General features: G+C 42.8%; 4 protein-coding genes across 8 annotated transcripts in view; 1 reads left to right on the forward strand and 3 right to left on the reverse strand.

Moving 5' to 3' along the window:
• The window catches only part of LOC117565902 (1-phosphatidylinositol 4,5-bisphosphate phosphodiesterase classes I and II), a 62,687-nt gene extending 40,347 nt beyond the window's left edge, over window positions 1-22,340 (forward strand). For 2 of the 5 annotated variants that reach the window (XM_034245249.2, XM_034245250.2), the window contains exons 4-17: window positions 7,939-8,076; window positions 9,329-9,462; window positions 9,909-10,094; window positions 10,157-10,360; window positions 10,829-11,011; window positions 11,661-11,841; window positions 12,458-12,695; window positions 14,659-14,834; window positions 16,901-17,114; window positions 17,176-18,039; window positions 18,476-18,947; window positions 19,023-19,409; window positions 19,573-19,717; window positions 19,775-22,340. In XM_034245249.2, coding sequence (XP_034101140.1) covers window positions 7,939-8,076; window positions 9,329-9,462; window positions 9,909-10,094; window positions 10,157-10,360; window positions 10,829-11,011; window positions 11,661-11,841; window positions 12,458-12,695; window positions 14,659-14,834; window positions 16,901-17,114; window positions 17,176-18,039; window positions 18,476-18,947; window positions 19,023-19,409; window positions 19,573-19,717; window positions 19,775-20,056 — 3,804 coding nt within the window. In that variant the 3' untranslated portion in view covers window positions 20,057-22,340. The remainder of the gene's footprint in view (window positions 1-7,938; window positions 8,077-9,328; window positions 9,463-9,908; window positions 10,095-10,156; window positions 10,361-10,828; window positions 11,012-11,660; window positions 11,842-12,457; window positions 12,696-14,658; window positions 14,835-16,900; window positions 17,115-17,175; window positions 18,040-18,475; window positions 18,948-19,022; window positions 19,410-19,572; window positions 19,718-19,774) is intronic. The other 3 variants (XM_034245252.2, XM_034245251.2, XM_034245253.2) reach the window with 3 other exon arrangements.
• On the reverse strand, window positions 119-2,709 carry LOC127565186 (uncharacterized). Its single transcript, XM_052002582.1, has one exon. It carries the CDS (start codon window positions 2,557-2,559, stop codon window positions 211-213), a length of 2,349 nt encoding a protein of 782 aa, XP_051858542.1. The 5' UTR covers window positions 2,560-2,709; the 3' UTR covers window positions 119-210.
• LOC127565185 (uncharacterized) lies at window positions 2,801-5,454 on the reverse strand. Its single transcript, XM_052002581.1, has one exon. It carries the CDS (start codon window positions 5,295-5,297, stop codon window positions 2,937-2,939), a length of 2,361 nt encoding a protein of 786 aa, XP_051858541.1. The 5' UTR covers window positions 5,298-5,454; the 3' UTR covers window positions 2,801-2,936.
• A 1,422-nt stretch (window positions 22,341-23,762) lies between the features above and the next one.
• On the reverse strand, window positions 23,763-27,769 carry LOC117563566 (equilibrative nucleoside transporter 1). Its single transcript, XM_034241948.2, has 4 exons — window positions 27,250-27,769; window positions 26,503-26,803; window positions 25,334-25,813; window positions 23,763-24,422 (listed from the first exon to the last, which is right to left on the reverse strand). The coding sequence occupies exons 1-4, from the start codon at window positions 27,556-27,558 to the stop codon at window positions 24,028-24,030; spliced, it is 1,485 nt and encodes a 494-aa protein (XP_034097839.1). The 5' UTR covers window positions 27,559-27,769; the 3' UTR covers window positions 23,763-24,027.

The following is a 27,769-nucleotide window of genomic DNA, read 5'->3' on the forward strand; positions in this document are numbered from 1 at the left end:
TGAATAAATGAAGTTTACTAATAGCGAATACGATTTTTCAACTGAGTAGACTGAGATGAATCCCAACTTAATTGTGTATCTGAAAATGCTTGGAACTATGAAATCAAACACAAATGGATTACCCTGTGAAGTTCGTTATATTGCGCATAAAAAGTTCGAAAATTATAAAAAACATAATTAAGATTGCCATTGTCTTAGTCCTTTCTTCAACTAAAGACACTCACATAGACGACGACAGATGCGATCCTTGAGATCCGTCACATTAAACAAAAGTTCATTGTTCACAATACAATGCTTGGGACCCAACAATTTCTGCAGTTCCTGCATGGCATTTAGACAATCACAATATTCACCAATCTTTGGATTGCTGCAGAAGCAGTTGTCAAATTCAATAGCATCGCATCTATGGGCAGGAGCTGGATAATCTGGATATTTCAATTTGATGTATTGGCGATGACACATGCGCTTTAAATAATCACGTTGCTCCCGTCTTTTCTCCTCACGCTTTAACTGGCGAATCAGCGGAGAATCTGGCTCTTTCTGGCGCCGTTTCATAAACTGACACACTTCGCAAGGGCAATCTTTTGAGATCTCGGTCTCAGTTACCATGACAGGCTTAGAATATTTTGGAGGCTTGGCTTTTTGTGGTTTTGGTTTCTTTTTATGTGAACCATTTGATACTTTGGAGGACTTCTTGGATATATTAGAAGGATTTGTGTAAGAACTACCTTCGTGAGGCAGTTCAGTTTGAGAAGTTGAATCACCAGGCTTTTTTCCACCGGTGTTGGGCTTTTTTCCGCCTCCTCCTGGTTTTTTTCCACCGCCTTTGCCACCATCGCCTTTGCCACCATCTCCTTTGCCTTTACCTTTGTCCTTGTCCTTATCTCCTTTACCTTTACCACCTCCTTTGCCATCTTCTTTTCCGCCGCCTGCACCATCACCTTTGCCATCTCCCTTTCCATCGCCTTTCCCATCGCCTTTCCCATCGCCTTTGCCATCTCCTTTGCCATCTCCTTTGCCATCTCCTTTGCCATCTCCTTTGCCATATCCTTTACCACCGCCTTGACCATCTTTATCACCCTTACCACCCTTACCACCTACTCCCGTACCATCACCATCGTCCTCTCCGTAGCCCTCTATACCGAATCCACCTACATCTTTGCCTTCATCTGAATCCCATGAGTCTTCATCGTGTTCACCTTTGCCTTTTCCTTTTCCTTTTCCTTTATCTTTCCCTTTACCTTTGCCACTTTCACCGCCTGCTCCTCCACCGCCTGCACCTCCACCGCCTGCACCTCCACCGAAGCCAGCATCATCATCGGCAAATGCATTCGCATCGCAGCACTTTATGTATGCCTTCTTAAGTGGATCCCGGTAAGGCGACTTCTCAAAGCACGACACCAATTGTGCATACAACTCATCGTAGTTCTGCGGCTCGGGATCAATTTCTGGCCGCATCTCTGCCATCTCTCGCTTGAAGGCCTCTTCATATGCCACCGGATCCTCTTTGTATTTCCTCCATTCGTATTCCGTGCATTTGCTTTCAACAATGCCACATTGCAGCTCACAATACGGATGCTTTCGACGCAATCCACGCTTTGGCTTTTTCGCTGGTTTTTCCATATCGAGAGCAGCTCTCATGGCGACTCCAGGCGAATCAGCAGCAAAGGGTTGCTGTGTTGGCGGTGGACGGGGACAGTGAAGCCAGGTGTAGGCATTGCTAGCATACAACTTTTTCTGCACAGTCGGCATCCTGGTGATCTTCGATGTCAACAGTGGACGATTTAATATAAATGGTCCGCGAGCTTTCGTCGGCAGCTTCAGCTGTATCTGTGGCTCTTGGCAGACTGGCTTTTTCGGTAAAGGTGCCATTGGTTTTACATTGCTGACTTTATTGAGGCACTTGGAAATCACTTGATTGAACTCTATAGCCTCAGGCTTTTGTATGCCAGCTCCCACGCCGTAAAAGCCAAGTGTTTCTTTTCCTGGACTACGTTTCCAAACCTCAACGATATCATCGGTCTGCATATCAAACAGTCGATTGCAGCCACTCGCCTCTACTGCATCCGACAGCCACTCGGCAGTCTGCAGTGGACTACACTCGGATATTGGTGGCCTTATGGTGGGATACCTTTCACAGGGATGATAGTCGAATGTCCGGCAGTTCTGCATTCGCATCAAGTCTGTGGGCGTGAGTTTATTCCAGTCCAATTGCCTTTGCGCAGCTGTGAGTTTCATCTCTCTTCTGGACGATCTGGGAGCTTTGCACAAATTGAATCGCTTCTCATTGGATTTCGACGGTTCTTGAATAAAGCTTTCACCCTTGAGGCATTCTGGTTGATTGTGATTCCATAGCGGACGCTCCAGGCCACTCACTTCCATGGCATCCGCCAGCCATTCCGCAGTTTCTACTGCACCGCATTGCGAAACTGGTGGCCTGATGCTCGGATACATTTCATCTTTGCGATATTTGTAGGTCTTGACATTCTGCATTCGCATTACATTGTATGGAGTAAGGCCTTCAGTGTATGGAAAGACTTCCTTTTGCTCTTTGCGCATTTCGAATCTCGCAGTATAGAAATCCCACAAATAGAAAATCACTAAAAATCGTGTTGACTAATTAAGACGTGCATAAAATCTGTTTTGTCGATACTTTCATAAATTACATATAAATTTTGTCTGTTCGGTTTGCAACTAAAAGTAATAATAACCTCATAAGCTGACGGGATATATCTGTCAGACGAGACTGAAGACTTAAAGTAGGCAGGCTGCTGAATTCAATAGAAAATAAAACACAATTATATACTTTTGCTTAAAGAGAAGGAAATTTATGAATACTCGTACACACAAACAGCAAAATATATACCAGAATCAACCCATTACGTATACGCACTGATCGATACAAAAGACATATGTATATAGATAGATACGACTTTCTACAAACATTCACAAAAGCGTTTACAGATGCGACGATTAAGATCCTCCAGATTGAACCTCAGCTCATTGTCCACAATGCAATGCTTGGGGCCCAATAGCTGTTGCAGCTTATACATCGCATCCAAGCAGTCACTATACTCGGCCAGCTTGGGATTAAGGCAAAACGTATCGTCGCACTCGATGGGATCACATTTGTGCAATGGAGCTCGATACTGAGGAGCCTGAGGTCTTTGGCGACAACACATTTGCCTATAATACTCTTTGAGCTGCCGGCGCTTCTCTCTTCGCTTCATCTCGATAATGAGAGGCGAGTCGGGCTCCTGAAAGCGACGTCTCATAAACTCGCAGATCTCGCAAGGACAGTCCTTGACAGGCTCCTCAGCTGGTTTCTCATCAGTCTTCGGGGGTTTCTTGGTAATACTTGGTTTTTTTCCAGGTGGTTTCCATATTTTAGAAGGCTTTTTAGACGGTTTCTTGTAATGACCTTCTGGCTTTTCTTTAAAAAAATCTGTGATCGTATCCCTTGACGGTACATCAATAGGTACTGCAATAGGAGGAGCAATAGGAGGAGCAATTGTCTCCTCAACAAATTCGTCACCTGATTTGCTAGTTTTTTTCGGAGGTTTTTTGCCTTTTTCGTCGTCCGACTCGTAGCCAAGCTTATCCTTACTTTTATCTTTATCCTTACTTTTATCTTTATCTGTATCCTTACTTTTATCTTTATCTGTATCCTTCCCCTTATCTTTATCATCCTTTGAAGGTTTCCCCGAATCGTCTTTTGTAGTATCATCTTTATGTGGCTTATCTTTAGCGGGTTTCTTATGAGGTTTTCCCTTAGCTGGTTTGTCTTCATCCTCTAGTTGATCATCATTAGTTTTGTCTTTATCAGGTCTCTGTTTGCCGGGTTTCTTATCAGGCTTATCCTTATCTGTTTTGTCTGGACTATCTATCGTAATATTGGGCTTTTCTTTATCCTTTTCTGGCACCAGCTTTCCATGCCCATCTTTATCGGGTTGATCAATGTGTTCCTTACCACTGTGTCTACTAGAGCTTTTTCCAGGAGGCTTTCTGCCTGGAACACGTCCTCCTCCTGCAGTGGGCCCATTTCCACTACCATCCTCTGAACCGTCTTGAGTGGACTTCCAACAGCATCGTTTGTAAAGTTCACATGCAGGATCTATGTTTGTATCATCCTCAAAACAAGTTAGCAATTCATCATAAAGCTCATCGTAATTCTTAGGCTCCGGCTCGATATCCTGCTCCATTTCATCCATCTCCTGTTTGAAGGCCTTATTATATTGCTCTGGTGCTGCCTTATACTTCATCCACTCAAGATCTGTGCACTTGTTCTCGGCAAGTCCGCATTTTAAATCACAATAGTAGTGCTTCCTCCTAAGACTATGTCGTGATTTTGCAACTGGTTTCTCCATATCAAGAGCTACATTTAAACCGATCCTCTTCTCATCGAGAAAAGGTACTTCAGCGTTTGCAGGACGCGAGCAGTAAAGATAATCGAGCGCTTCTTTTGCATTCAGTTTTCTCTTCACGTTTGGCATCTTACTGAGCTTCACAGCCAACAATGGTTGATTTAGCACCAGGCCGCCGCACGGCACAGTTTTCCTGGATGGCAGTTTCTGCTTTAATTTAGGGGAAGTGTACGTTTCTCTTGCGGGTTTCGGGGTGTTAACTTTGTCGAGGCACTTTGAAATTACCTTATTGAAGACAACTGCCTCAGGCGGAGGAATTCCGGGGCCAACGCCGTAAAAGCTAAGAGTGTGCTTGTGCGGACTTTGCTTCCACACGTCTAAGATATCGTCCTGCTCCATATCGAACAGGCGGCTACAACAATTATCCTCGAGAGCATCGACCAGCCACTCGGCCGTCTTCCCCACACTACAACGCGACACTGGCGGCCTAATGGACGGATATGTCTCTGTTTTCTGATACACATGCGTCTTGCAGTTGTGCATACGTATCAGTTCTCTGGGCGTTAGTTTGCTCCACTTCTCTGCCATTTCTGCATCTCCCAAAACCTGCGCATGGAGTCGCCGCTCTTTATCCCTACAGGGATAATCTGGCGGCGCAATCAGCTTCTTTGGTACCTTTGGCATGCTATCGGCATAGGGATTATCCTTAGTTTGCTCAAGCAACGAAGGATCGATGGGTCCACAGCCGTTGGCTTCCATTGTAGACGATAGCAGGGTGAAAGTATGACTGGGGCTGCATTGCGATACTGGTGGCCTGATGTTGGGATACATTTCGCCTTTGCGAAACTTGAAGGATTTGCAGTTTTGCAAACGCATCAAATTGTAGGGCGTAAGTCGGTTTAAGGTTTGCTCTTCCACTTTCTGGTTGCGCATTCTGAACCAACTCTTAAAACTCTTTGTTTTCCTTTCTTTTCTTTTTTTGGTATTTCTGGACTTGGCCAAAACAGTTTTTTTTTGTTTTAATTTTTCTGTACTTTAATTTTTACCTAATTTTAGTTTACAACGAACAAATAAAATCTGACAAGAACCGAACGAAAATTTTGTAAAGCAAATAAAAATCCAAATGACAGAGCGAAAAAGAGGAGTGAAATAGGGATAGTCGAGGTATTTGGTATTCAATTTATTAGCGCCTTTTAAAATCAATAAAGGACTTGCTGGGTGGTGGTAATGGGGAGAAACGGTCTAAATTTATATACGTCAGGGCTGCAGACTTGAGGCTTCAGGCTGTGCCTAACCATGCCTGGCTACATAATGAGGGTTCTTAAAATTCAAATTTCGTGCAGAGCCAAAGGATTAGCAGTGCTCCCACGCAGACACAGACAGAGACAGAGGCGCCCAAAGATAGAGGCCGATGCGGAGGCAGACACAGGCGCGAGCTGTGAGCTGTGAGCTGCGTGAGAAGCAATTAAGATAATCACCGTAGTCATTTCCGCTTTACGCTTCCTCGCGAAAGTCCTCGCTGTCTGTTGTTGTACCTGTTCCCTTGCCAACTTTATACTTGTGTACCTTGCGTCTGTGTTTGTCTGGGCTCTTACATTATTCAGAGCGACAAATTTGCCCGAATTAGTTTTTAGTTAAAAGCAAATTATGACGCGGCGGCAGATAAGCCTGGCCAAAAACCATGTGAGCCAGAGCCAGCTCACAGCCGGTTTTTATGGCCACGCGCCAAGGGAACTTTTACCAAAACGGATACTAAACGTTTGGCCAGAAACTCTTCGCTCCTCGTCCCTATCTTTTGACACACACACAAGGCCAGTCTCGTGCTTATGCCAATGCCTGTCAGGCTCTGCTCTCCGTGTCAGTCAATCAGCGGGTAAACGCACTTGCTCAAATACCAACAACAACAAGCAACAACAACTCATTATTGGCTCCGTTTTGCATTGAAAGCAGCTTTGACCTGGAGTTTACTCAATTTTCTGGCATGGACATGGCCTTTGACTTGGCTTGTCAACTGGCAAAGTCATCGAGAAAGTATCAGGATATTGCGGACACTTTCAAAGTGGATTAAGTGGCCAAAGCGTTGGCTGAAACCGATCAGATATCAGCTGACAGCTTAATCAATCAACGATCATAAAGCCAGCTAGACAGAGTAGTTTACAGTCGAGCATATGCTAACTTATTTTTCTGCTTAGCTATTGAATTTTATCGGCTTTTCTCTAAGGATAATATTTGTTTTACATCGTCGCAGCGTGAGTGCGAGAATTCGTATATTAAAATATTCATGATTAACATTCAGCACATACGAATACACCCACAACAAGAACCACATATTTGTCACTGACAGTTGTCCGTTATCCAGCAGTTTGTCAACTGTCTCGACATCGGAAGTGCACACACATGTTGTACGCTGTGCTGCTGGGTTTACTGTAAATATCAAGACATGACCAGCCCGAAAGTTAATGCCAAAATCATGCTGCCGCTTCCGTTGCCCCTTTTACTATCCCTGCTGTTTGTGTGTGTTAGTGTCATGCATTTTAAAGGACGCTGATAATCCTAAAGCTGCATGTTGGACTTGCCAGCGGGTGGCAGCAACAATGCAGTCAACAGTCGACAGTTGACGGTCGACAGTTGCTGGAGATAAGCGCCCCAGGCTGCTGACTGACACTGCAACTGCCACTCAGTCAGTCAGTCAGTTAGTCAGTCAGTCAGTCTTGGTTAGTTGGTTGGAACACGACCAACTGCTAAACTGACAACAAAGCCAAAACTAATACCGCCGCTTGTCTCGCCAAACAGTCGCTTGTCCTGCTGCCATCTCTTGCTCCATTTTATATTTATACCCTATTGCCATCAAATGGTTAAGACTACTTTAAGGGAGCATGCAGCTCTTGCAATATCCGGGACATTGTCTTGTACTAGCTGCAATTTCGTCATCCACATAAAAATGATCACACATTGCTCGGATTTTTCACACATTGTACTGCAATTATCCCTTAAGCTGTGGAAGTTTGGGAATTACATTGAGAAGGATTTTACTGAAAATTACTCTAGAAAACAAAGTGTAGAGTCGTGATGTTTCTACTCGTACTTGTTATGGTATCCCATAGTTGAGTTGTGCCACTTTCGCACTTGGTTCAGTTTTGTAGAACATGTTGCGTGATTATCTGGCCATCGGGTTGATTTGCATTTAACCTAGTTGTGGTTTTTTCTGTCACTCTCTATCGTTGGAGCGCTGTCCGCTTGTTGCCATTGTTTAGATGGGTTGATTTGCTGGGTGTGGCCCATTGGTCGCATTGTTTAAGACTTGTATTGCGCTGCGACTCGTAAATCTATTTGCTGATATTTAATTGAAATATGATGCCCTGTTGTAAGTAGTCCTCTTATCCTTTTTGCCTGCACAGTTATTTGCTTTACGAGCAGCTAAATGAGTTTTAGCCTTTCTCTCTCTCGGTGGATTACAACTAAGACTGAGACTGAGGCTGAGGCTGAGCAAATGGCTTCCAGTTGGGTCATAAAACTTCATCTTGGCTCTGGTAATTAATAACAGTCATACTAATGCTATGCTTTTTCATTGCAGGACGCTAAGCTGCGACAGATTGTGACGCTGGGGCCACAGGATACGCTCGAGGAGAAGACCGTCACCATTTGCCATGGCTCTGATTTTGTTAACATGACATTTGTCAACTTTTGCTGCACGCGACGGGACATTGCACAGGTGAGTGCGAACAACAAAAAAAGCAATCTAAAGCGTTTTTAGTTTTCGTTTCGTTTGGCAATGCTCCAGTGCTCAACAGCTGCTCTTCATTATGGCCAATTGACAAGTTGACGACATTCGAAATGTTCAATGCGAAGAAATAGTCAATAGATTGATAGCTCTGAAAGTGGGTCAAAGACATTTGGGAATCGAAAGAACTGTTAAAAGCGATTTGAAGTCGAGTCGATTGGGACACCTTGGGGCACACCTGTCCTCAGTTGTCGGTCGTCGGTCGTTGGGCTATTTTTAACCGTTTGCCAAATGCGCGTAAAAATATAACTGACGGAACACATTTTATTGATTTAACATAATGGCTTGCTGTTGTGTGTATGAATGTGAGTGAGGGTGTGAGTATGAGTATGTGTATGAGTGTGGGCCACACCCTCTATTGTATGTCTGACTGGACACAGTCGCAACTAAGCGTCCTTGCTCCTACTTCGCTCTTGGCCTGGTCAAAATCAATGTTCTATATTTTAACACGCCGCAGTCGGAAGCGGAGACGGAGACGGAGAGTGGGGACGTGGACAAGGGGAGGGGGAGGGGAGGTTGGTGAGCTGGCATGTGCGTTGTTATTGTTATTATTTTTGGCACGCGTCGCGCACATTTCTATAAACAAAACTGGATGCCAAAATTTCATAAACTTTTACGGAATTTCGGGCACCACAAATATATGTATGTATAATATAAACAAAGTAAACAAACATGCAGCTTTTGGCAATGCATGTTGCAACAACTCAAATTGACTGAGAGTAGGAGGAGGAGACTATTAGTTTTTTCCCTCTTAGTTACTATAGACCACAAATTGCTAAAGTTATATAGTTTTTTGTATGTAGTCAATGATCCGGAGAGGAAACAGAAACAGTTCAACCACTAAGTAGAGCTTTTAGGTTTTTTTTGGCAGTGGAATGTGGCACAATCGGAACATTTGAATTTATTCTGCAACGTTGAGTTTATTCAATGATATTCCGAAGAAGCTTTTGCCTTCAATTTGCAGCTACTCTTGGGACTTTATGAAATCAGAGTTGACTTGGTTAACCCTTTTAAGGTCTCACTTTGATACACTGAACTGAGCTTGACACAACCCCCTTTTTGGATAGCTTCGATTGTGATTGTGAATTTAAGAAATCTCAAGTGATTTATTTGCATTTGCCAACTGTCGAGAGTCTGACCTTATACCCTTTGGCTTGTTTGTGTTTTTTTGTCTTTTTTCCAGATCTGGTCGGATGGCCTCATCAAACTGGCCTACAGCCTGGCCCAGCTGAATGGCTCGGCGATTATGTTCCTGCAGAAGGCCCACACAAAGCTCTGTCTGCAGGTGGACAAAAGCGGACGCATACCAGTGAAAAAGTAATTGCCACTGTCGCAGTGTAGTATGATAGTAATCCCAACCCTAACCCCAACTCTCAAGTTTGACCCCAACTCTATGACTCGACCGTGAACCCAGCTGGGTTGCTGTCAAAGTTTTGGGCTTGGGCTTGGGGTTGAGCTTGGGGTTGGCTTTTGTGCATTGTGCGTTGAAGCATTTGACAATATTTGTTAAGTGTTGCCTAGAAAATTGAAATTTACGCCAATTTCTTTCTTTACACTTTATTCCTATCCCTCTCACACTTACACTCTGTCCACTGGGTTGACTATCTGGGAACGCAACAATTCAATGTGGCCGAAACGTGGCTCATGCATCACTGACGACGACGACGACAACACAACATCATCAACACCAACCGCATTGTCTGGCTGATACCCTTAACACACACCTCGCCTCGCCTGTGTTTTCCTGGTCGTGACCACTTTAGCATCATTAAACTTTTTGCGCAGAATAAAGAGGATCGGAAACGTGTCGAGAAGGCGCTGGACGTGACCGGCTTGCCATCGGGCAAAGTCGATAGCATATCGGTGGCGAAATTTCAATTTGAGGACTTTTACAATCTGTACAAATATCTGACGCAGCGTTCCGAAGTCGAACGTCTCTTCGACACCATGTGAGTCGACCCTTTGCAGTCAACTGTAGTCTAACCACTAACCCCAATCTCTTCTGTTTTAGTTGTGGCACAGACAAGGCAAAGCGCAAATGCATGTCCATCGCTCAGCTGGTGGAGTTCCTCAACAAGACGCAACGCGATCCGCGCCTCAATGAGATACTCTATCCATATGCAAATCCTGCTCGCGCCAAAGAACTCATTCAACAATACGAGCCCAACAAGTTTAACGCACAAAAGGGCCAACTCAGCTTGGATGGCTTTTTGAGGTGAGTCTCTCTCTCTCTCTATTCCTCCCTTCCCCGCCCTGCTCTTCATACTGCAAACATTGTTAGGCAGTCGGTAGTCGGAGGTAGGCCTCGGGGCCTGCGACTGACTGACAGCTTATCCAGCTCAGGCAACGCGCCTGTTAGAGTCACTTCACGGCACTTCAAGCACACAACAGCACGCGCCTTGCATATGACGCGCAAAAGACGAAGACGAAGGCTAAGACGGCACGCAGAGGGGGAGGAAAGTGCTGAGGATGCCGTTGCGTCCTTCACATATGCAGAATATAAAACACACAACGAGTGCCGCTTCACAAGTTTGTTAACGCCTTGAGCTATGCGAAGCGCAACTTATTGAAATTGCTGTCTGACTAAAAAGAACTTATACTTTCACATTCAAAATGTTGTTACTCTATGATAAACATAAACTAACCACTTCTCTTCCCACCTTCCTTCCACTTTATTCTAAAGGTATCTCATGGGCGATGATAATCCAATCATGGCGCCCAATAAGCTTGATCTCTGCGATGATATGGATCACCCGCTGTCGCACTACTTCATCAACTCCTCACACAACACCTACCTAACTGGCCATCAGCTGACGGGCAAATCCTCTGTGGAAATATACAGGCAATGCCTTCTCGCCGGCTGCAGGTGAGTGTCCACACCGCATGACAGGCGGCAAGTGGGCGTGGCCGTAAGGTGCTTTTAATGACGCAATTAAATGGGACATACACATGAATACAAATGTCTGTTGCGGTCAGTTTGGATGCTGGCCGTGACCTTGATGCGACTTTACGCTGTCCATTGAAGGCCACTCCACACACACTGACACACATTCACACACACACTCACACACTCATAGAGTCGTCACACTCACATCTACATACAATGTGTCAGGTGTTTTGTGCATTTTTGCTGCTGCGTTGCCTTTTAGCACAACGGAAATTGCATGGTCGCCATTTTTACTGCCGCCATTTTCATCATCAACATGGCTGACTCGCTGACTCTCTGTTGCTGTCGCTGCCGGCGTCGCTGCCGGCGTCGCTGTCGACGTTGATGATGCACACACATCACAAAATTTATTGACGCAAAAGTCGTTCCGCTGCCGCAGCCAAGGACATTTTAAACGTTTCTCTTTTCTTTATTTTTTCGCGCATTGCTGTTTCTCGCTTCCTTTTTTTTTTTGGTTGGTTGTTTGCGCTGCGTCGTCTGATAAACAATTTTTATGCTTGAACCATTTTTTGTGGATTTTCGTCAGTTAATTTTATCGCTTCACATTCAATGTGTTTTTTTGTTCCAGATGCGTCGAGCTAGACTTTTGGAATGGTCGCACCGAGGAGCCAGTCATCGTCCATGGCTACACGTTTGTGCCCGAAATCTTTGCCAAGGACGTGCTTGAGGCCATCGCGGAGAGTGCATTTAAAACATCCGAATACCCTGTGATATTAAGTTTTGAGAATCACTGCAATCCCAGGCAACAGGTGAATATTGACCCGCATTTCGACAACAGTTGCCAGTCAGAAAGTAACGCGTCCTAAACTAATAAAACAGTGGCTGAATGACGAGGCCTCTCTCTCTCTTCCCCTCTGCTCTCGCAGTGGGCAAACAATCCGTCAGTGGGCAAACAGAGAACTTACACGTTCACATGTATGTAGTCCCAGCTGAGGGATCGGGACAGGTGAGAGGAGGGGAGTAGAAAGAGGGGAAAGAGCACACAGCGAACTGTGCGCCGTGGTAAATCTCAGAAGCCACTCCAAAGGTAATTGCCTGATGCTTCAGCTCCACGAGATAATAACAAAGGCAAACTTTTTATGGGCCGACGCAAAGCAAAAGTTGCCAAGGGGAAGGGGGGAGGGGGCACTGTGCGAAAGTTTAACCATTAAAAGTAGTAATATAAACTAAATTTACCATGGGGAACACAGGTAAACAGAAGCAAACGAAGCCACACGAAAGTTATCAACATACGTGAATGCCTCAACTTGATTTCCTTCATCTCTTTCATTTTTTTTGGGGGGGAGGAAAAACTCATCAAATTTCAGTTAGCAGACAGTTAAGCAACTAACTTCCCTTTTCCCCAAAATCCATTCTGTGTTATAGGCGAAAATTGCCAATTATTGCCGCGAAATCTTTGGCGATATGCTGCTGGACAAGCCGCTGGATTCGCATCCGTTGGAACCCAATATGGATTTGCCGCCGCCATCGATGCTGCGTCGCAAGATCATCATCAAGAACAAGAAGAAGCATCATCATCACCATCACCATCATCACAAGAAGCCGTCGGCGTTGGGACAGGGAACGCCAGCTGCCAGCAATAAACTCACAACAGCCAACTCAGGTGAGTTTCGGTTGCCATACATGGCGTATGCGTAATGCCAACTAACTTTTATATTCTCGTGTAGTTGTTGTTCTTGTTCTTGCTGTTGTTGTTATTGTTATTGATGTTATTGTTTTGCTGCTGATGCTACATATGTTACGACGGCATCATCACGCCCTTTTCACCATCGCCCGCCTCTATGTTTTCTTTGTTTAGCACCTGGCAAATGCAAATGAGCTCCACGCACGCAGCTGTCTTCTGTTGTTCTTTGCATAGACTACTCGTAGTACTTCTTACTTCTTCTTACTGCTTAGCCATACTTCTTAACGTGTTTTCCCAACTATATTCCAACTTTATTCGCAAGAAAAGTATTTAGATAAGCCAGCACACACACACACACACAACCACACAAAGTGCTAAAGCCCTCGACCTGCTCAGCTGCTCAAGTTAATCTTCCTTTAATTTATTTTGCTTGACTTGCAACACGCATTAAGTGATTGATCACTACGATTAATGAACACGCTTCTTCAATAAATAGTAATAATAAATCCAACTAAAATTGAACTCAAAGTGCAAAGAATATTTTCAATTCAATCGCCTTGATTAAAGAACACTCTTATTGAAAAGCAACAATAATTTCAACAAAACTCGAACCCAAAGTTTGAAGAATATAGTATTTTGAATTAGATCGCTTCGATTCAAGTCAACGCTTCCTAAAGTACAAAGAATAGATAACACACTTATTCATTAAAAAGTAACAATAATTTAAAAAAAAATCGAACCCAAACTACGAAGAATATTATGAATTAGATCGCTTCGATTCAAGAGAACGCTTCTTTAATAAAAAGTAACAATAATTTCAACAAAAAATTGAACCCAAAGTACAAAGAAAAAATAACACGATTATTCATTAAAAAGTAACAAATATTTCAACAAAAAATTGAACCTAAAGTACAAAGACACAATGGTAAACAAGGGAATTAGTCTATACCACCTTCAACTATCTATATCTTTAAAGGGTATATAATAAGATACTCGGTGAATGCAAATCTGTTTTAGTTGCGAACAAGTTGTGCTCAGCTTTACAACAGAGTTTTGTCTACCAGCCACGATTACCGAGTACTTTATCTCGCCCATATGTTATGTGTATAGTTTAAGGGGCAGTTTTAACCCTTCATCTTGTACACTGACTGTCTGGTGTTCCGCACTCGTATAAAGTTTTATTAGTATTTTGCATATAAATGTATTTAGTTGGCGTTGGCATGGCATTGGCTTGGTGCCTGCCCGCCTGCCTGCCTGGCTAATGGGCCGCAGAGACAGCGACAACGTCCTGTTGAACACTGCGTGTCCTGCAGGAGCCATTTGCATGCACAACTGCACAATTTAGCCACGCCCTTGCCGCCCCCCTCCCTCTCGGGAACAGCGCCAGTTGAGTTGACATTTCGCTCATGAATTGCAAAAAGCCAATTTATAAATGCAAATGACTTTTGCCACTGGCTGCAGTCGCAGTCGCAGCCGCAGCCGCAGTCGGGAGCAACTTGCAGATCCCAGTTGAACACAGCAACAGCAGCAGCATGGCAATTGCCAGGGAATATGTCTGGTCTGGTCTAGCAATCATTTTCGTCGCCCTCGCACCCAACCTAATCCCAGAGCAATTGGCTGCGCCTGTGCAAGGTCTTTTCCCCTCTCTCTCTTCCCCAATCTCCTGCTGCTGCTGTCCGCAATATTATACAAGAGAGAGTGTAATGCGATTAATTTATTTTATTATTTATTGTACTGGGCAATTATTTAAAAAGCTTTTTGCTTTTGACAACTTGTGTGTGCAAAAAATTGTAATATATTTACATTTATTTCGATTTGCATTCCATTTTTATGTATAATTGTATTTTTTATGCCACTTTGACTGCCACTGCCGTTGGCATTGCAATTGCAATTCCTATTTATTCAATAACATTTTTTCCCCTCTTCTTGCTTCAATCTGCAGTTGATGCGGCAGCCAAGGCGGCTTCAGCTGCGGCGGCAGCTGCCAATGCGCAACAAGTGGCTGCCGCAGCGCAGGACGAAGGAGGCGGAGCGGCGGCAGGACGCGCATTGACAGGCGCCGCAAATGGCGACATTGTCAGCGGAGCAGGAGGAGGAGGACATGCGCCGCCACTGCAAGTAAGTATAAGTATAAAAGCAAAGCTCAAGTGTGTATGTGTGTGGGTGTGACTGAAGTGTGCGAATGTGTGTGTGTGAGCATGCCTGTAATTGCATTTAATAGCAGCACACGCACACGTTCCTTTCTCTATTTGCGATGCCAACGTGGGACTCGCTTGATTTGTCGCACTGTTTATCTCTGTGTGTACACAACACTCCCCCATTCTCCCATTCTCCCCTCTCTCCTCACCTCCTTTGACCTTAGCTTCCCACGCCCACGCAGCAAAGCGAGAGCAAAAGAGTATTACGGTTGTTGTTTTTGATGTTGATTGTCGTCGTTGTCGGTGTTTACGCTCTGAGTTTACATATGTCGTAATGACAGCGCCATACCAACACACACACACACACTCCTCCACCATACGCCCACACACCCGCACATAAATGGATAAATTCGAGAGCTGCTTGATGACCAGTGACAGTCAACGAAGCGTTAACCAGAAAAAGGGTTCCTCGACTCAACTCAACTCAACTCGACTCGACTCAACAATTGATGACGATAATAATGAGGCATCCTGATGCCCGCCGGAACGAGATAAGTGAAGATAACTGTGGCTAAAAGCATCACAGCGACTTGTTCCAAATTAAATGTGTGTCTCCATTAAGAAATCAGTTAGTGGCCCTTTAAAGTCTTCCGCGAAAAATCAACAAAGTTCAATAAATTCCTCGAATTCGCCTTTTCACGAGTTCTCAGTGGTTTAATAACGTAATTGTATAGACTTTAGATCAGTTATAAAGCGCATTTTAACGAGTTGCTATGAATTTTGTCCACTTTCAACTAAGCTCTAAAGAAACTGCCATGAAAATGCAATAAAATTCGACTTAAATTGGTCTTAAATTAACTCAAGTTCATCCAATTTTAAAGTAGTTCCTATACCTCGAATATTCTTTTACTAAAACTCTTCAATTCGCTTAAAATTCGTCTCAAGTTAACTCAAGTTCAAAGTAAGTCCTCAACAGGTTCAATTCCTTGAACTATTTCCATCTTCACTAATTTGCAAACCAAATGTTAAGCTTAAGCTTGAACTCAACTTAATCGGACTGCAGCATAACGAATGCTTTTCAAATAGAGCCCGAATGAGTTGTGTAAACTCAGCAAGATTAAAGATATTAGTTATCTTAATGAAAACTCCCACTTCAACGGCTCCCATGCGTCTGTCAACAAAGTGGTGTCCATATCCTTGGTCAATGTACGGGGTTTAATGGCTCTGTGAGCCTCACGAGCATTATGCATATTAATTTAATTGCACAGTTTGCTATTAGAGCACAACATTATTCATGATTTTTGGGGGCGCTGTTGCATAACCGGAGGCAGAGGACGCAAACCGAAACCAAAACCAACGACCGACGAGTTGTGTGTGGGGCTCAAATGTGAGCTAATGGCAACGGATGTTGCTCTTCCGTTGTGGCCAGAGAGTCCAGAGCACACACACAAACACACTCATACCTTGCAGTTTGAACTGCACTGGACTGCATTTTTGGGCTCATTAGCCACACGAGATGCAGATGCGTTGCGGTCAGGGTCGATGAGAGTGAAGAATGGAGAGTCGAGAGTAAATAGAGGAACAACTGTCGGATAAAGCAGAAAGCTGTCACAATTATAGCTGGTGTTGCCTTTTGAAAGCGAAATCGATTCAATACGCGACGTCAATGGGAAAATCGAAATGGAGAAAGGGAATTGAGACTGTTGAGACTGCTGAGACTGCTGCTGCCATCGTTGTCCTTGCATTATGAATGACTTTATGCAATGCACAATGTATTGTGCGATATGCACTCCATTGTGCGCTGCTCCTTCGTCCTTTCTGCCCCCGTGGGGCAACATAATCTGCGCGATTTTCTTGCCATTATGCGCTGCTTGCACTATCGACCCCATTGACTCCGTTCGCTGTTTCCTCCGCAGCTGCAGATATAACCTTATAATGGCTTTTATATTGGCAGCTGCTTTCGCTCGCCACTCGATTTCACATCCAATTTAAGAGCTTAGCTTTGGATTTTGACCAATTTTGTGCTTTGTCTGTTTAAATTCGCAGCAAATCCGACAGAGCTCAAAGGACAGCACTGGCTCCTCCGACTCGGACAGCTCCAGCGACGATGAATCCCTGCCCAATACAACGCCCAGTCTGCCCAGCGGCAACGAGCCACCTCCAGAGAAGGCGCAAAAGGAAACCGAGGCTGGTGCCGAGATCTCAGCGCTGGTCAACTACGTGCAGCCCATTCACTTTAGCTCCTTCGAGAATGCAGAGAGTGAGTCAAAGTCAGACTAAAACGAATCTCCGATTGATTACCTTCCTATACTTATTTACAGAGAAGAACCGCTGCTATGAAATGTCCTCGTTTGATGAGAAGCAGGCAACGACGCTGCTCAAGGAGCGACCCATTGAGTTTGTCAACTACAACAAGCATCAGTTGTCGAGAGTTTATCCCGCCGGCACACGCTTCGATAGCTCCAACTTTATGCCGCAACTCTTCTGGAATGCTGGCTGCCAGCTGGTTGCACTCAATTTCCAGACACTCGATCTGGCCATGCAACTAAATCTGGGCATCTTCGAGTACAACGCACGCTCCGGCTATCTGCTAAAGCCAGAGTTCATGCGACGCTCTGACCGACGACTCGATCCCTTCGCCGAGAGCACCGTGGACGGCATCATTGCGGGCACCGTCTCCATCACTGTGCTCTCCGGTCAGTTTCTCACCGACAAGCGTGTCAACACCTTTGTCGAGGTCGATATGTACGGTCTGCCTGCGGATACGGTGCGCAAGAAGTTTCGCACCAAGACAGTGCGCGATAATGGCATGAATCCGGTCTACGATGAAGATCCCTTTGTCTTCAAAAAGGTGGTGCTTCCGGAACTGGCCAGCATTCGTGTGGCAGCCTACGAGGAGAGTGGCAAGTTAATTGGTCATCGAGTATTGCCCGTTATCGGTCTTTGTCCCGGCTATCGTCATGTGAATCTCCGCTCTGAGGTGGGACAACCCATTGCGCTGGCTTCGCTCTTCTTGTGCGTCGTTGTCAAGGACTATGTGCCCGACGATCTGTCCAACTTTGCCGAGGCGCTGGCCAATCCCATCAAGTATCAGAGCGAGCTGGAGAAGCGCGACATTCAGCTGTCGGTGCTGACTGACGACACGGATGCGGTGGCCAATGCGGATGAGGATCTGTCCAAGTCGTGTAAGTTGTTCGTTTTGTAGTTGCCTCTTAGTCTGTTCTGTAGTCGATTGAGGACGACTCTGTGTAGCATTCCGAGTTGCGTTTTAATTTACTTTCTTTTCTTTCTACTTTTCTTTTGTATGTCAAATGTAACTTTCGGTTAAAAACTTTTGGATTTTGGATTTGGTTAAACCACCACCACAACCACCACAACCACAACCACCGCACACGCACCCACCAACCCCCCAAAAACCACCAAACACACAATCTATAAACACCACACAAAACAAAAAATAAAAAACGGTTGACGGACACACAAACTGCACCCAACAAAAACTTCCGACTCCACTTTTTCCTTTTATTCCCCAACTATTTTTCTCGCTCGCTCTCTTGCTCTCTCTCTCTCTCTGTCTCTTCGCTCTCTGCTCTTTCTGCTCGAATGTCTCTGATCCTCCAGTCGTTTTCGTCCAAGTAGGTGGCCAAAAGAAGGAGCTACGTCCGGTTGAATCGTTAGCCACCTCACCCAAGCATCGCGCCAGCATTTCCACAGTCGCCGCTCTCAGCGTCGAGATGCCCGCAGATCGCACCGATGGCGGACGCCACAACGATGACAACGTTTCGATTGTCACAACTGGCATTCAGCATCAGCATTCGCTGGATCAATCCGTGACCACATCCATCAGACAGGTGGAATCCTCGCAGTTTGATGTCGAGCAGGTACTAGCGGAACCATTGGAGAAAATACTTGATCACAAATCGGTGCGCGAAAAGCGTCTGGAGATGGAGAAGAAGCTCGAATCGTTGCGCAAGAAACACGACAAGGAGAAGCTCAAGATCGCTGGCCAAAAGATGAGTCCCCTCGATGGCGGCAAGAAACCCAAATTCACCATTACCAACAAGCTGGTGAAGCGCCTCAGCAACAAGAGTCTGTAAGTGTGCAGCGGGCGACTTTGTGGGTTCCACTAAAGAGTGGAGGCACTGCCAGACGACGCCATTGAAATTAGTAATTGTTTCTCTCCATACAGCGAGCCCGGCATCGAAGTTCCCCCCTGCCCTCTCGATCTAGGCGACAGCAGCGAAGAGAGCGCCGGCGCCGGCGAACTCAGCGAAGAGGCTACCGGCTCCAGCCTCGAAGGCACCCAAGAGTCGCGACTCCGTTACGCGTGCCGTGAGTATACATCGCAGTATCGGGAACTGCAGGAGAAGTACCATGAGGCTATCTACACGGCAGCGGAGAAGGTGCTAAAGAACTCGCAGACTAGTCAAATGAAACAGCTGAAGGCGTCGCTGGACAAGGTGACCGGCGAGGTGATGCATCAGCTGCAGGAGGCGCGACGCAACGAGGTCAAGAACTTGGCCACCGTGCACAGAGATCGCGATGAGCTGGTCAGGTAGGGTTGGCAATTTAAAATATCTTTTGAGTTCTAGATAGACAAAACATTCTAGGGTCCTACACCGTTTTTCATTCATGAAGCCAGAAACAAGTTCTTTAAAAGCAAGATTAAGATTATGATAATATTTGATTAATATTCCTAATCTCTCTCTCTTCGACAGAATGAAACGTGAGGTGGCCAGCTCTGTGGTGGAGCGAGGCGTAGCAGAACGTGTGCGTCTCAAGCAGACGTTTGACAAGCGCACGGATGAGCTGCAGAAGACGCACGATGCAGTGCGCAATGGTCTCGCAGAACATCGCTCAAAGGTACGAAATAAAGAAATCAACTTAAATGTCCTGCTCATCGTGTACTTTGCTTTGCAGGCGCGTCAAATACTCGACAAGGATGCGGAATCTCGCAGCTGCGTCTCGAACAGTGGCTTCCTGGTGCTCTTCCATGGGCCTCATCATCATGGCTGTTCAGCAGCGTCCGCTGCCTCTGGCGGTGCCGCAAACTCCACAATCTCTGGCAATAATCTCACACTCAGCCTGGATGTTGGCGGTGCAGTCGGCGGTGGTGCTGGCGGTGGTGCCATGGCCATATCCCCGGCCAAATCGCACAATAGCATTACGGCCGCATCGGCGACAACGGAGATGAAGACGTAAATCCAAAATTGAATGGATTACAGAGGATCTTTTTTAATGGCATCATAGTTGCAAAGTTGTTCTTCGGTTTTCAGTATTCGCGGCAAAACACAAAAAAACAAAAAAAAGAAAGCAAAAAAACAAAAAACAAGTCTTCGTAGCGTTAGGCGAGATCGATCGATCGATCATTGGGATCGCGACTCGCATTAGTTTTATAACTGAGAAATACGTTTTTCTTACTGAACAAACTAGCTGTACTATCTCTCTCTCTATGTCTATGTAGTGTAACTGTAACAGTCGGTGTATTTATATCCATGTACTGTATATGTATGTATCTATATATCTATGCCGCACCATACTACGGTTTCTTCCTATTCGAACTATTCGCTGAAACTCTGAGTGTCTAACCTTTTAAGCATAAACTATATACATATATTTATTTAAACAAAAAACTACTTGTAAAACGAGCAGGAAAGTAGAAAAGGATTGATTGATGAATGATGACGATGCCGATGACGATGAGGAATGAAGGATGCTAAATATGTGCTCCATTTTCTACTATTAAATGTGGTTGTGTGTATTACTTTTTTTACTTTTACATTAATTTAAACATATATACAGTATACTATATATGATGTGTATATTATTTGTTAATGCTCTTGCACAAAAATTGTGAATCGAATCTCGCGCAAAACAAAAGAAAGCACAAGTCTAAAATGCCAACATTTAGTCAATTTCTTTGGTTGGCTCAACAAACTATATATTTATTTATGCTTGTTTTTAGTCACTATACTATTACTTACTATTTTTTTTAGTTCTTTAGTTTAGTTTTTACTCAATGAAAAACCTCTAATAAACAATTCTCTGTCCAACTGTTTTTATTTTGTCGGAAAAATAAGAAGAAAAACAAAAGAACAACTTTCTTTCGTGTATTCTTTTCCCCCTCTTTCACCACAATTCACACATGCACACACACACACGCACACAGACAACGCACAACCTACAACACCAAATATCAAGTATCAACAAAAAATTATAGCGTGCTACAGTTTGAGCAGCACTGCGAAACTGTTCACGCTTCTAGCGACAATCAAAACCAACAAAACAAAAAACTAAGAAGGAAAATTTAATATGAAAATGAAGCAGAAAAAGAAGCAGGAGAATATCTTTTGAATGTGGAACCCTTTGTTTGTAACCAATCTACGATTATCATTTTATTTGATTAGGTAAAACCCAAGCTGCCTTGTAACGAAATCCAAAATTTCAGCATTACATGTGCTAAGTCCACAAAAAGTCTATACAATATATGATGTATGCATACATGTAAAATGAGAGCAAATCAAAACAAATCAAAAACGAAACAAAACGAAAAACAAATTGCGAAATGCGACTTTAAACCAACTATAAAAAAAACTCAAGTTGAAAGAACATTTCACTGGACGGCAGAACCACCTTAGATGTTGTAATTTCCTATACTAACAAAAAAGAAATCGAATACTTTCCAAAAGCTAGAGAATTTGATGAAATTCCCTTCCACCCTGCCCCTCTCTAAACCTCTAAACACCCCAAATCCGAATCCCACTAAATTGATGTTGTGTAATGTGTTAAAAGTAGAGTTACTCTTGTTGTTGTTGTACAATACCAGAAGAAATCCAACAAATAGCGGCAAGCAATATTATTACCCTGCCCCGCCCCCGCCCCCAAAAACCATCCACAATCCCATCCCACAAAAAATAGGTGAATACAATATATAAGTATGTGTGTGTTTTTTTTTCATAGTAATCTCATAATGATCATCCCCACGATGATCATCATGATGATAATGTTCTTTGTCTTAATGTGTCTATCGGTGTTTAGCGAACAAGTGTGTTTAGCATTTTTTTCATATCTATGTGTATGTTATATATGTATAACAGTAATTGGCCCACGATTCAATAGTATAACAGAGTATAACAAATAAAGTATTGTAATAGTTTTTGGTGTTGTATGTATGTACATATGTCCATAAGCATAACTAACTCTCTGTCTGTATCTGTGTGTTGTCGTTGTTGTTGTTGTTGTTCTTGTTCTTGTTGTTCACGTTATTGTTGTTGTAGTTGCAGCGCTTATTTCAAATCTTCATTTCTTTTGCTTTTCCTTAACAATGCATGCGCCTCCCCCTCGCCCCCTCATCCACATTTCTTTGATTATGCTTTAATCGATATTCGTTGTTGTTCTCTTGTGTGTGTGTTTCATAAAAAATAAGTTAAGTGAAAAGTAAAAAAAAAACACTAAATATACGAAATTGGTAACTAACAAGCAAAAACGGTGTTTAACACCAAAAAGCAAACAAAAATGAATAAAAAAAAACAACAATTTAGGCCCTGACAAACAAATTGAATGTTATTAAATAAATTTATGGATATATTCCAAACCCAAACAACAAACGAATTTGTTGTTGCATAAGTATTACTATATAAACATTACATCAATAATAATATTAATAATAATTGAAATGGAATAACAATTTAGCTAAATGAATGTTTAGACCAGACCTAGAACATATTTATTGTACGTAATGTATGCATATTAACGAACTCCCATTGTTAACTGAACTTGCAAAAGCAAAAAAGAATTTACAAACTAAATAACTTTTGAATTAAGCAGACAATTGCATATTCACTTTTACAATTGTGCACCACACAAGTACATTCCCAGTTAAATACGTTTTAAATGTGAATTTCAAATATTGCAACCCAATGTGCCCGAAAGCCTTGCCGTTTGCTTATTTTTTCTGTCAAATATGTTTAAACGCGCAAAAGACTTACCTTTACAACAACAACAGCACATCTTGTCAGCGCAAGTCGAAAAGGGACAGCAAATTAAGTCGTCGCAATGAATTAACACTCACACACACACAAAACGACGCACAAAACGAAAACCAAGATGGCAGCCTCTAACTTTACCGGTGTCGCGCACTCACACTACACAAGAAAAAAAATTAAAAAATGCATGCACTGGCTTTCTGCCCATGCAAAATTTGCAAATTTTAGCAAAATACATTTTACACACAACACTAGGGCTCCAATTGATATTATATAAATGCTTGCACACATTTTAATTTAAGCTTTGCAGCTTGCTTATTGGAGCACCCACACTACACTCACACTCACAAGCACTGAAAAAATGCGCGCGCGGCTCCTTTTCACGCACACACACACGCGAGCATTTTGCAAAATTTTTGCAATGCGATTTAAAAGAAAACTACGACACTAATTAACGACCAACGAGTATCCACGAAAGGCTAACCATACCGACTTTACATTTATATACTTTTTCGCGCACAAATTAAACATTTAACACAATTTTTTTTTTTATTTAAACGCGCAACAAGTGTAGAGCAACTGCAAGCGAAGTAACGGAACGGAATTAAACTGGCGTTGCCACTAGGTTGAAATCAGTTGGACACAGTCCAATTGGCAACGCGCCGATAGTTGACATTTGAATTTGAGCGGCAGCTGGGCACATTAGGCAAAATAAAAACAAAAACAAATATAACTTTCCAATTTGATGTGCAAAACTATGTTAGTTAAAATATTTGCAATGGAGTTCATATAAAATATACGAAAATGGCATACAATTTAAATACAGAAGAAAAAGAGAATTGAACCTAAATTTAATCCACATTGTTGTTGTGATCTGCAGAAAAAAAAAAACAAATACCATAATAAACGTTGAACAAAGTGAATAACCTTAAAAACGAAGCTTACATTTATTTTTGATTATCTTGTTCGAGTGTATAAAAAACATATTAACTTACAGGTAAGACATTAACGTACAGAACGCTGGACACATAAATAATTTCACTTTTGATATGTCGCAAGCTTTGCAGACATTGGCAAACTTGAGCATTACAATTAATTAAAATAACACATATAAAATTCATTCAGCTATGTCAAGTTGTAAAACATGAAATCTATCTAAGGCACCTTTTGAGACATTATTAACACGAATCACAACATCTGCACGAATGCCAGACTCAATACCGAGCCAATGGCCATGCCCACACTCAAGGAGGCGGCCATTATGGATGAGGCCAACTCCTTCTCGTGCTGCTCCACGCTGCGCGGCGCCATGATGAGCAGGATATTCGTCAGATAACCGTTGGACAGGGCAAACACAATGATCATGGCTATGAACGTGTAATCGTGCTGCACCAGAATGGGCAGAAAGTGATGCTCACTGCTGTTCGAAAGCAGGAAGCACGGAACCAGGATGATGCGCACCACGGTGAGGAGAAGCGTTGTGTGTTGATTCGTCGGACGCTCCAAGAATCCAGCGATCAGACGGCCAAAGTAGTCGCCACAATTGAAGAACAAGTAGTTCACCACAGGCAGATAGTAGACATCTAAAAAAAGAGAGCAGTGATTAACTTTGATTGCACTTTGATTTACAATTTTAACAATTTCTCATATAATTTAGCAAATCCTATAAACTATACAAGAATATAGTTTAGTTTATAGGATTATATATTATTATACTTTTATACTTTTATTAAAATTCATATGTAATTGATTGATTGAATTTTGATTTACAATTTTAACAATTTCCCATACAGTTTAACAAATCCTATAATAAAAAAGAAACTACTTTTAGTAAAATTCATATGTAATTGCTTCGCGCTTCAACATTATTGAGATATTTCTCGATAAAGTCCGGGATTAAACATGCGTCAACAAAGTCCTCAAGTATTTTGTATTACTTGAAAAAGAATAATTGCCCGAAATCAACAATTATAGTGTTTTTAAATGATTACGCATATGTTTTTTCTCATTCGATATCAAGAAAATTAGCTGATAACAAATAACTCATGAAATAAACCCACTCATATACGATTATACCAAATTTAAAACTAAATCGAATACCGAATATCTTTACTTTGTAACTGAGAATATTTTGAACAAATTTTGAATTTATAATAAGCTTTATCATCTACAGGTTTGTTTTATTTTGCCTAAGAATGAGATTGGTACAATTAACTTCTTTCTATGTCTATTCTAAGCTTTTACTTTCTCGTTATTTAAAATGAATCTATATTTTGTGGTCGCAGTGCATTTTAAACTGCTATAAAACTAACTAACAACTCAAAGTGTATAGAATGACCATCATATTTAAAAATACTATACTAATATATTACTATTTTATATAATATATAGTATAAATATAATCTAAATATACAAACTTCGAATGACCTGACTAATCTATTAAGAAAGTGTTTCTCAAAATTCTTACTTTATAATAATAATTCAGCTAACTTACCGCTCCACTCTGTGTGGTTGGCTGAGTACTCCGACTGCATGAGTATCGTCACCGCCGGATAAACCGAAAGCGTCGTTGCATAGAGCAGAGCCAGACACACAACATGAATGTAGATCTTGCTCATCACTTGCCGCAGTATTGGCTCGAGAGGCACGCCCGTTTCTGCCACCTCGTTGCGACTGTGCGATGGCTGAGCACTAATCACTTTGTACTTATCTCCGCCCTCCAGATAGTACTTGAAGTACGCCTGTCTGCTCATTGCAATGTAGCTGACGATGCAGAAGAAGATCAGCACTGCGCCCATGCAAAAGAACACAAATGCCGTCGCCGAGGGACCAGCATCAAAGGCCAACACGAGGATGAAGGCCAGGGCAGTTAGAATGCCACCCAAAGCCTGTCCACTGACCACAGCTGTCATGTACTCTGAGGGAAACAGTCCAGCGACGCCGTACAAAGCTCCTGACATTGTGGCCGCAGAACCTGAAAGTATTCAAAATGTTAGTAAGGAATCTAAAAGTGATGACTTTAAACAGAACTGTTCACAATCTGCTTTTCAAGTTAATATGGAAGCTGACTTTATAAAATGCAATAAAGGCTTTCATTCCTTGTTTCCTTCTTCATAGTCGGATCGTTATGAAGTCTTGGGAATCTATTACTTATTATCGAAAATAAATATTATTGTTGCTGATTGTTTAAGGGAGCGGACCCATGGACAGACGAACTTATAGCTTTATAGAGACGGATAACTGCAATTCTATATTCACCTTCATCACTTATTATCTTCTATTTTATATATTTATGTTGCTTCTCTATCAGAAATTTTGAGAATCAAAATAAAATGAAGGAGCAAATAATTGTTGTCTTTTATCTTCTATTTTCTACGTTTATGTTGGAACAATCCTTAAGTTTTGAGAATCATTAAAAAATACACTTATTCAAGCTAAATTTAAGTTTCATGCAAATAACTTGATTCTTTGTTGTAACTTTTACGCATAGTTGCTGATAGTTGATTATGCAAACTGACAGAAGTTTTACTTATATACACCATGGAGTCGGAGATATCGCCTAATTTCCGATAAAACTTGCCTCTTAACAATCTTAACTTCTCTACAAAAAGTGAACAGTTCTAATTAAGTCAACATTTACCAAATATAAAATCAACTACTCACAGTTGAGTACAACGACAATGATGAGTGTGATGAGAAAGAATTGCTCCTGCCACTTGTCTGTGTTGACCTCAACGAATCCCGTCGTGATGCCAAACAGCACCAAGATGGTGCAGAGCGTGCCCAGCATCTTGGCCCGCAGTGTGACATGATGACCATAGACGGCGTTGAGCAATAGGAATGTGGTGCCCGAGATGGTGGCAGTCAAGGTTAGATCGCAGGTGAAACTCTTCTGTAGAGGCGTCAGCTCATCCACATCGAAGGTGTTATTCGATGTTGTGTTGCGGAACTTGTACTTCCAATACTGTGAATGAAATGGATCATGAGATGAGGGTGTCACGTTGAGCAGATGGTGCCAAGGGGGGATGACTTGGCTCGACTTGGATTGAGTCAACCAAAAGTAGCGTAAACAAAGAAAAACTAAAGACGATAATAACAAAACAAAACAACAACAATGCAATAAACGGGAAGCTAGCGAGAGAGAAAGAGAGAGAGAGCGATAAGAAAAACCTTAGACTGCAAAGCAAATGTTATGTGCACTTTGCTTTTTATACCCGGTAGCCAATGGCTAAAAGGGTATTCCAACTTAAGCTGAATATAATTCAGTGGCGTAGTAGTAAATGATGTCATGCAATTAATGACATTTTAATTTACGGGTATCTCGCAGTCGTTCACTCTCTTCTCCCACTTGCCGCCCTTTGTAATCAATTGTTGTGAATGGAGATGATGCGGGTCGCATCATTTACTTACATCCTCTGCGGTCACAAAGAAATTCCATGGCGTCATGGTGCCAATGCCCAGCAGATAGAACACGCAGTAGGTCAAAGCCGAGCCCGAGCTGGGAGCAGTGCTCATTAGCACCACTTCATCATGCTCCCGCTCCAGCAGACAGCGCTCATCATCGATGTTATACTCATCTCTGTGTGGCGAGAAGGCGGGCACAAAGGCAGCTCCTCCGCCACCTCCTTCATCACCATCCCCGCTCAGCATGGGCTCATCGTTTGCTGGCTCCTCCTCATGGTCCACCAACTGTTGGTGATCATCTGCGTTGCGTTGCATGGCAGGCGTGGAATGTCAACAACTTGTTTAAATCACTTTTATTCAGCAGCTTCAATTTTATCAACAGTTGTTTTGCTGAGTTTCGCGCTTTCATGCGTTCTTCTTGTTTATTATTGTTGCGCCACTCAATGCACAACCAATATTAATTAATCAACAGCGCAAAAAAATACGCTCAGCTTTGTGTTACGCGTTTTGCTCTCTCTCGGAATCC

Source organism: Drosophila albomicans, chromosome 2L, assembly GCF_009650485.2.
Source record: "Drosophila albomicans strain 15112-1751.03 chromosome 2L, ASM965048v2, whole genome shotgun sequence".
In the NCBI taxonomy this organism is placed as follows: Eukaryota; Metazoa; Arthropoda; class Insecta; order Diptera; family Drosophilidae; genus Drosophila; species Drosophila albomicans.

Excerpts from the sequence above, each read along its gene's own strand:
- LOC127565185 (XM_052002581.1), bottom strand. The coding sequence starts at position 5,297 with ATGCGCAACCAGAAAGTGGAAGAGCAAACCTTAAACCGACTTACGCCC.
- LOC117563566 (XM_034241948.2), bottom strand. The coding sequence starts at position 27,558 with ATGCAACGCAACGCAGATGATCACCAACAGTTGGTGGACCATGAGGAG. Across the intron at positions 26,804-27,249 it reads TCTTTGTGACCGCAGAGGAT|TATTGGAAGTACAAGTTCCG; the intron begins GTAAGTAAATGA and ends TTTCATTCACAG. Across the intron at positions 25,814-26,502 it reads CATTGTCGTTGTACTCAACT|GTTCTGCGGCCACAATGTCA; the intron begins GTGAGTAGTTGA and ends GAATACTTTCAG.
- LOC127565186 (XM_052002582.1), bottom strand. The coding sequence starts at position 2,559 with ATGCGCAAAGAGCAAAAGGAAGTCTTTCCATACACTGAAGGCCTTACT.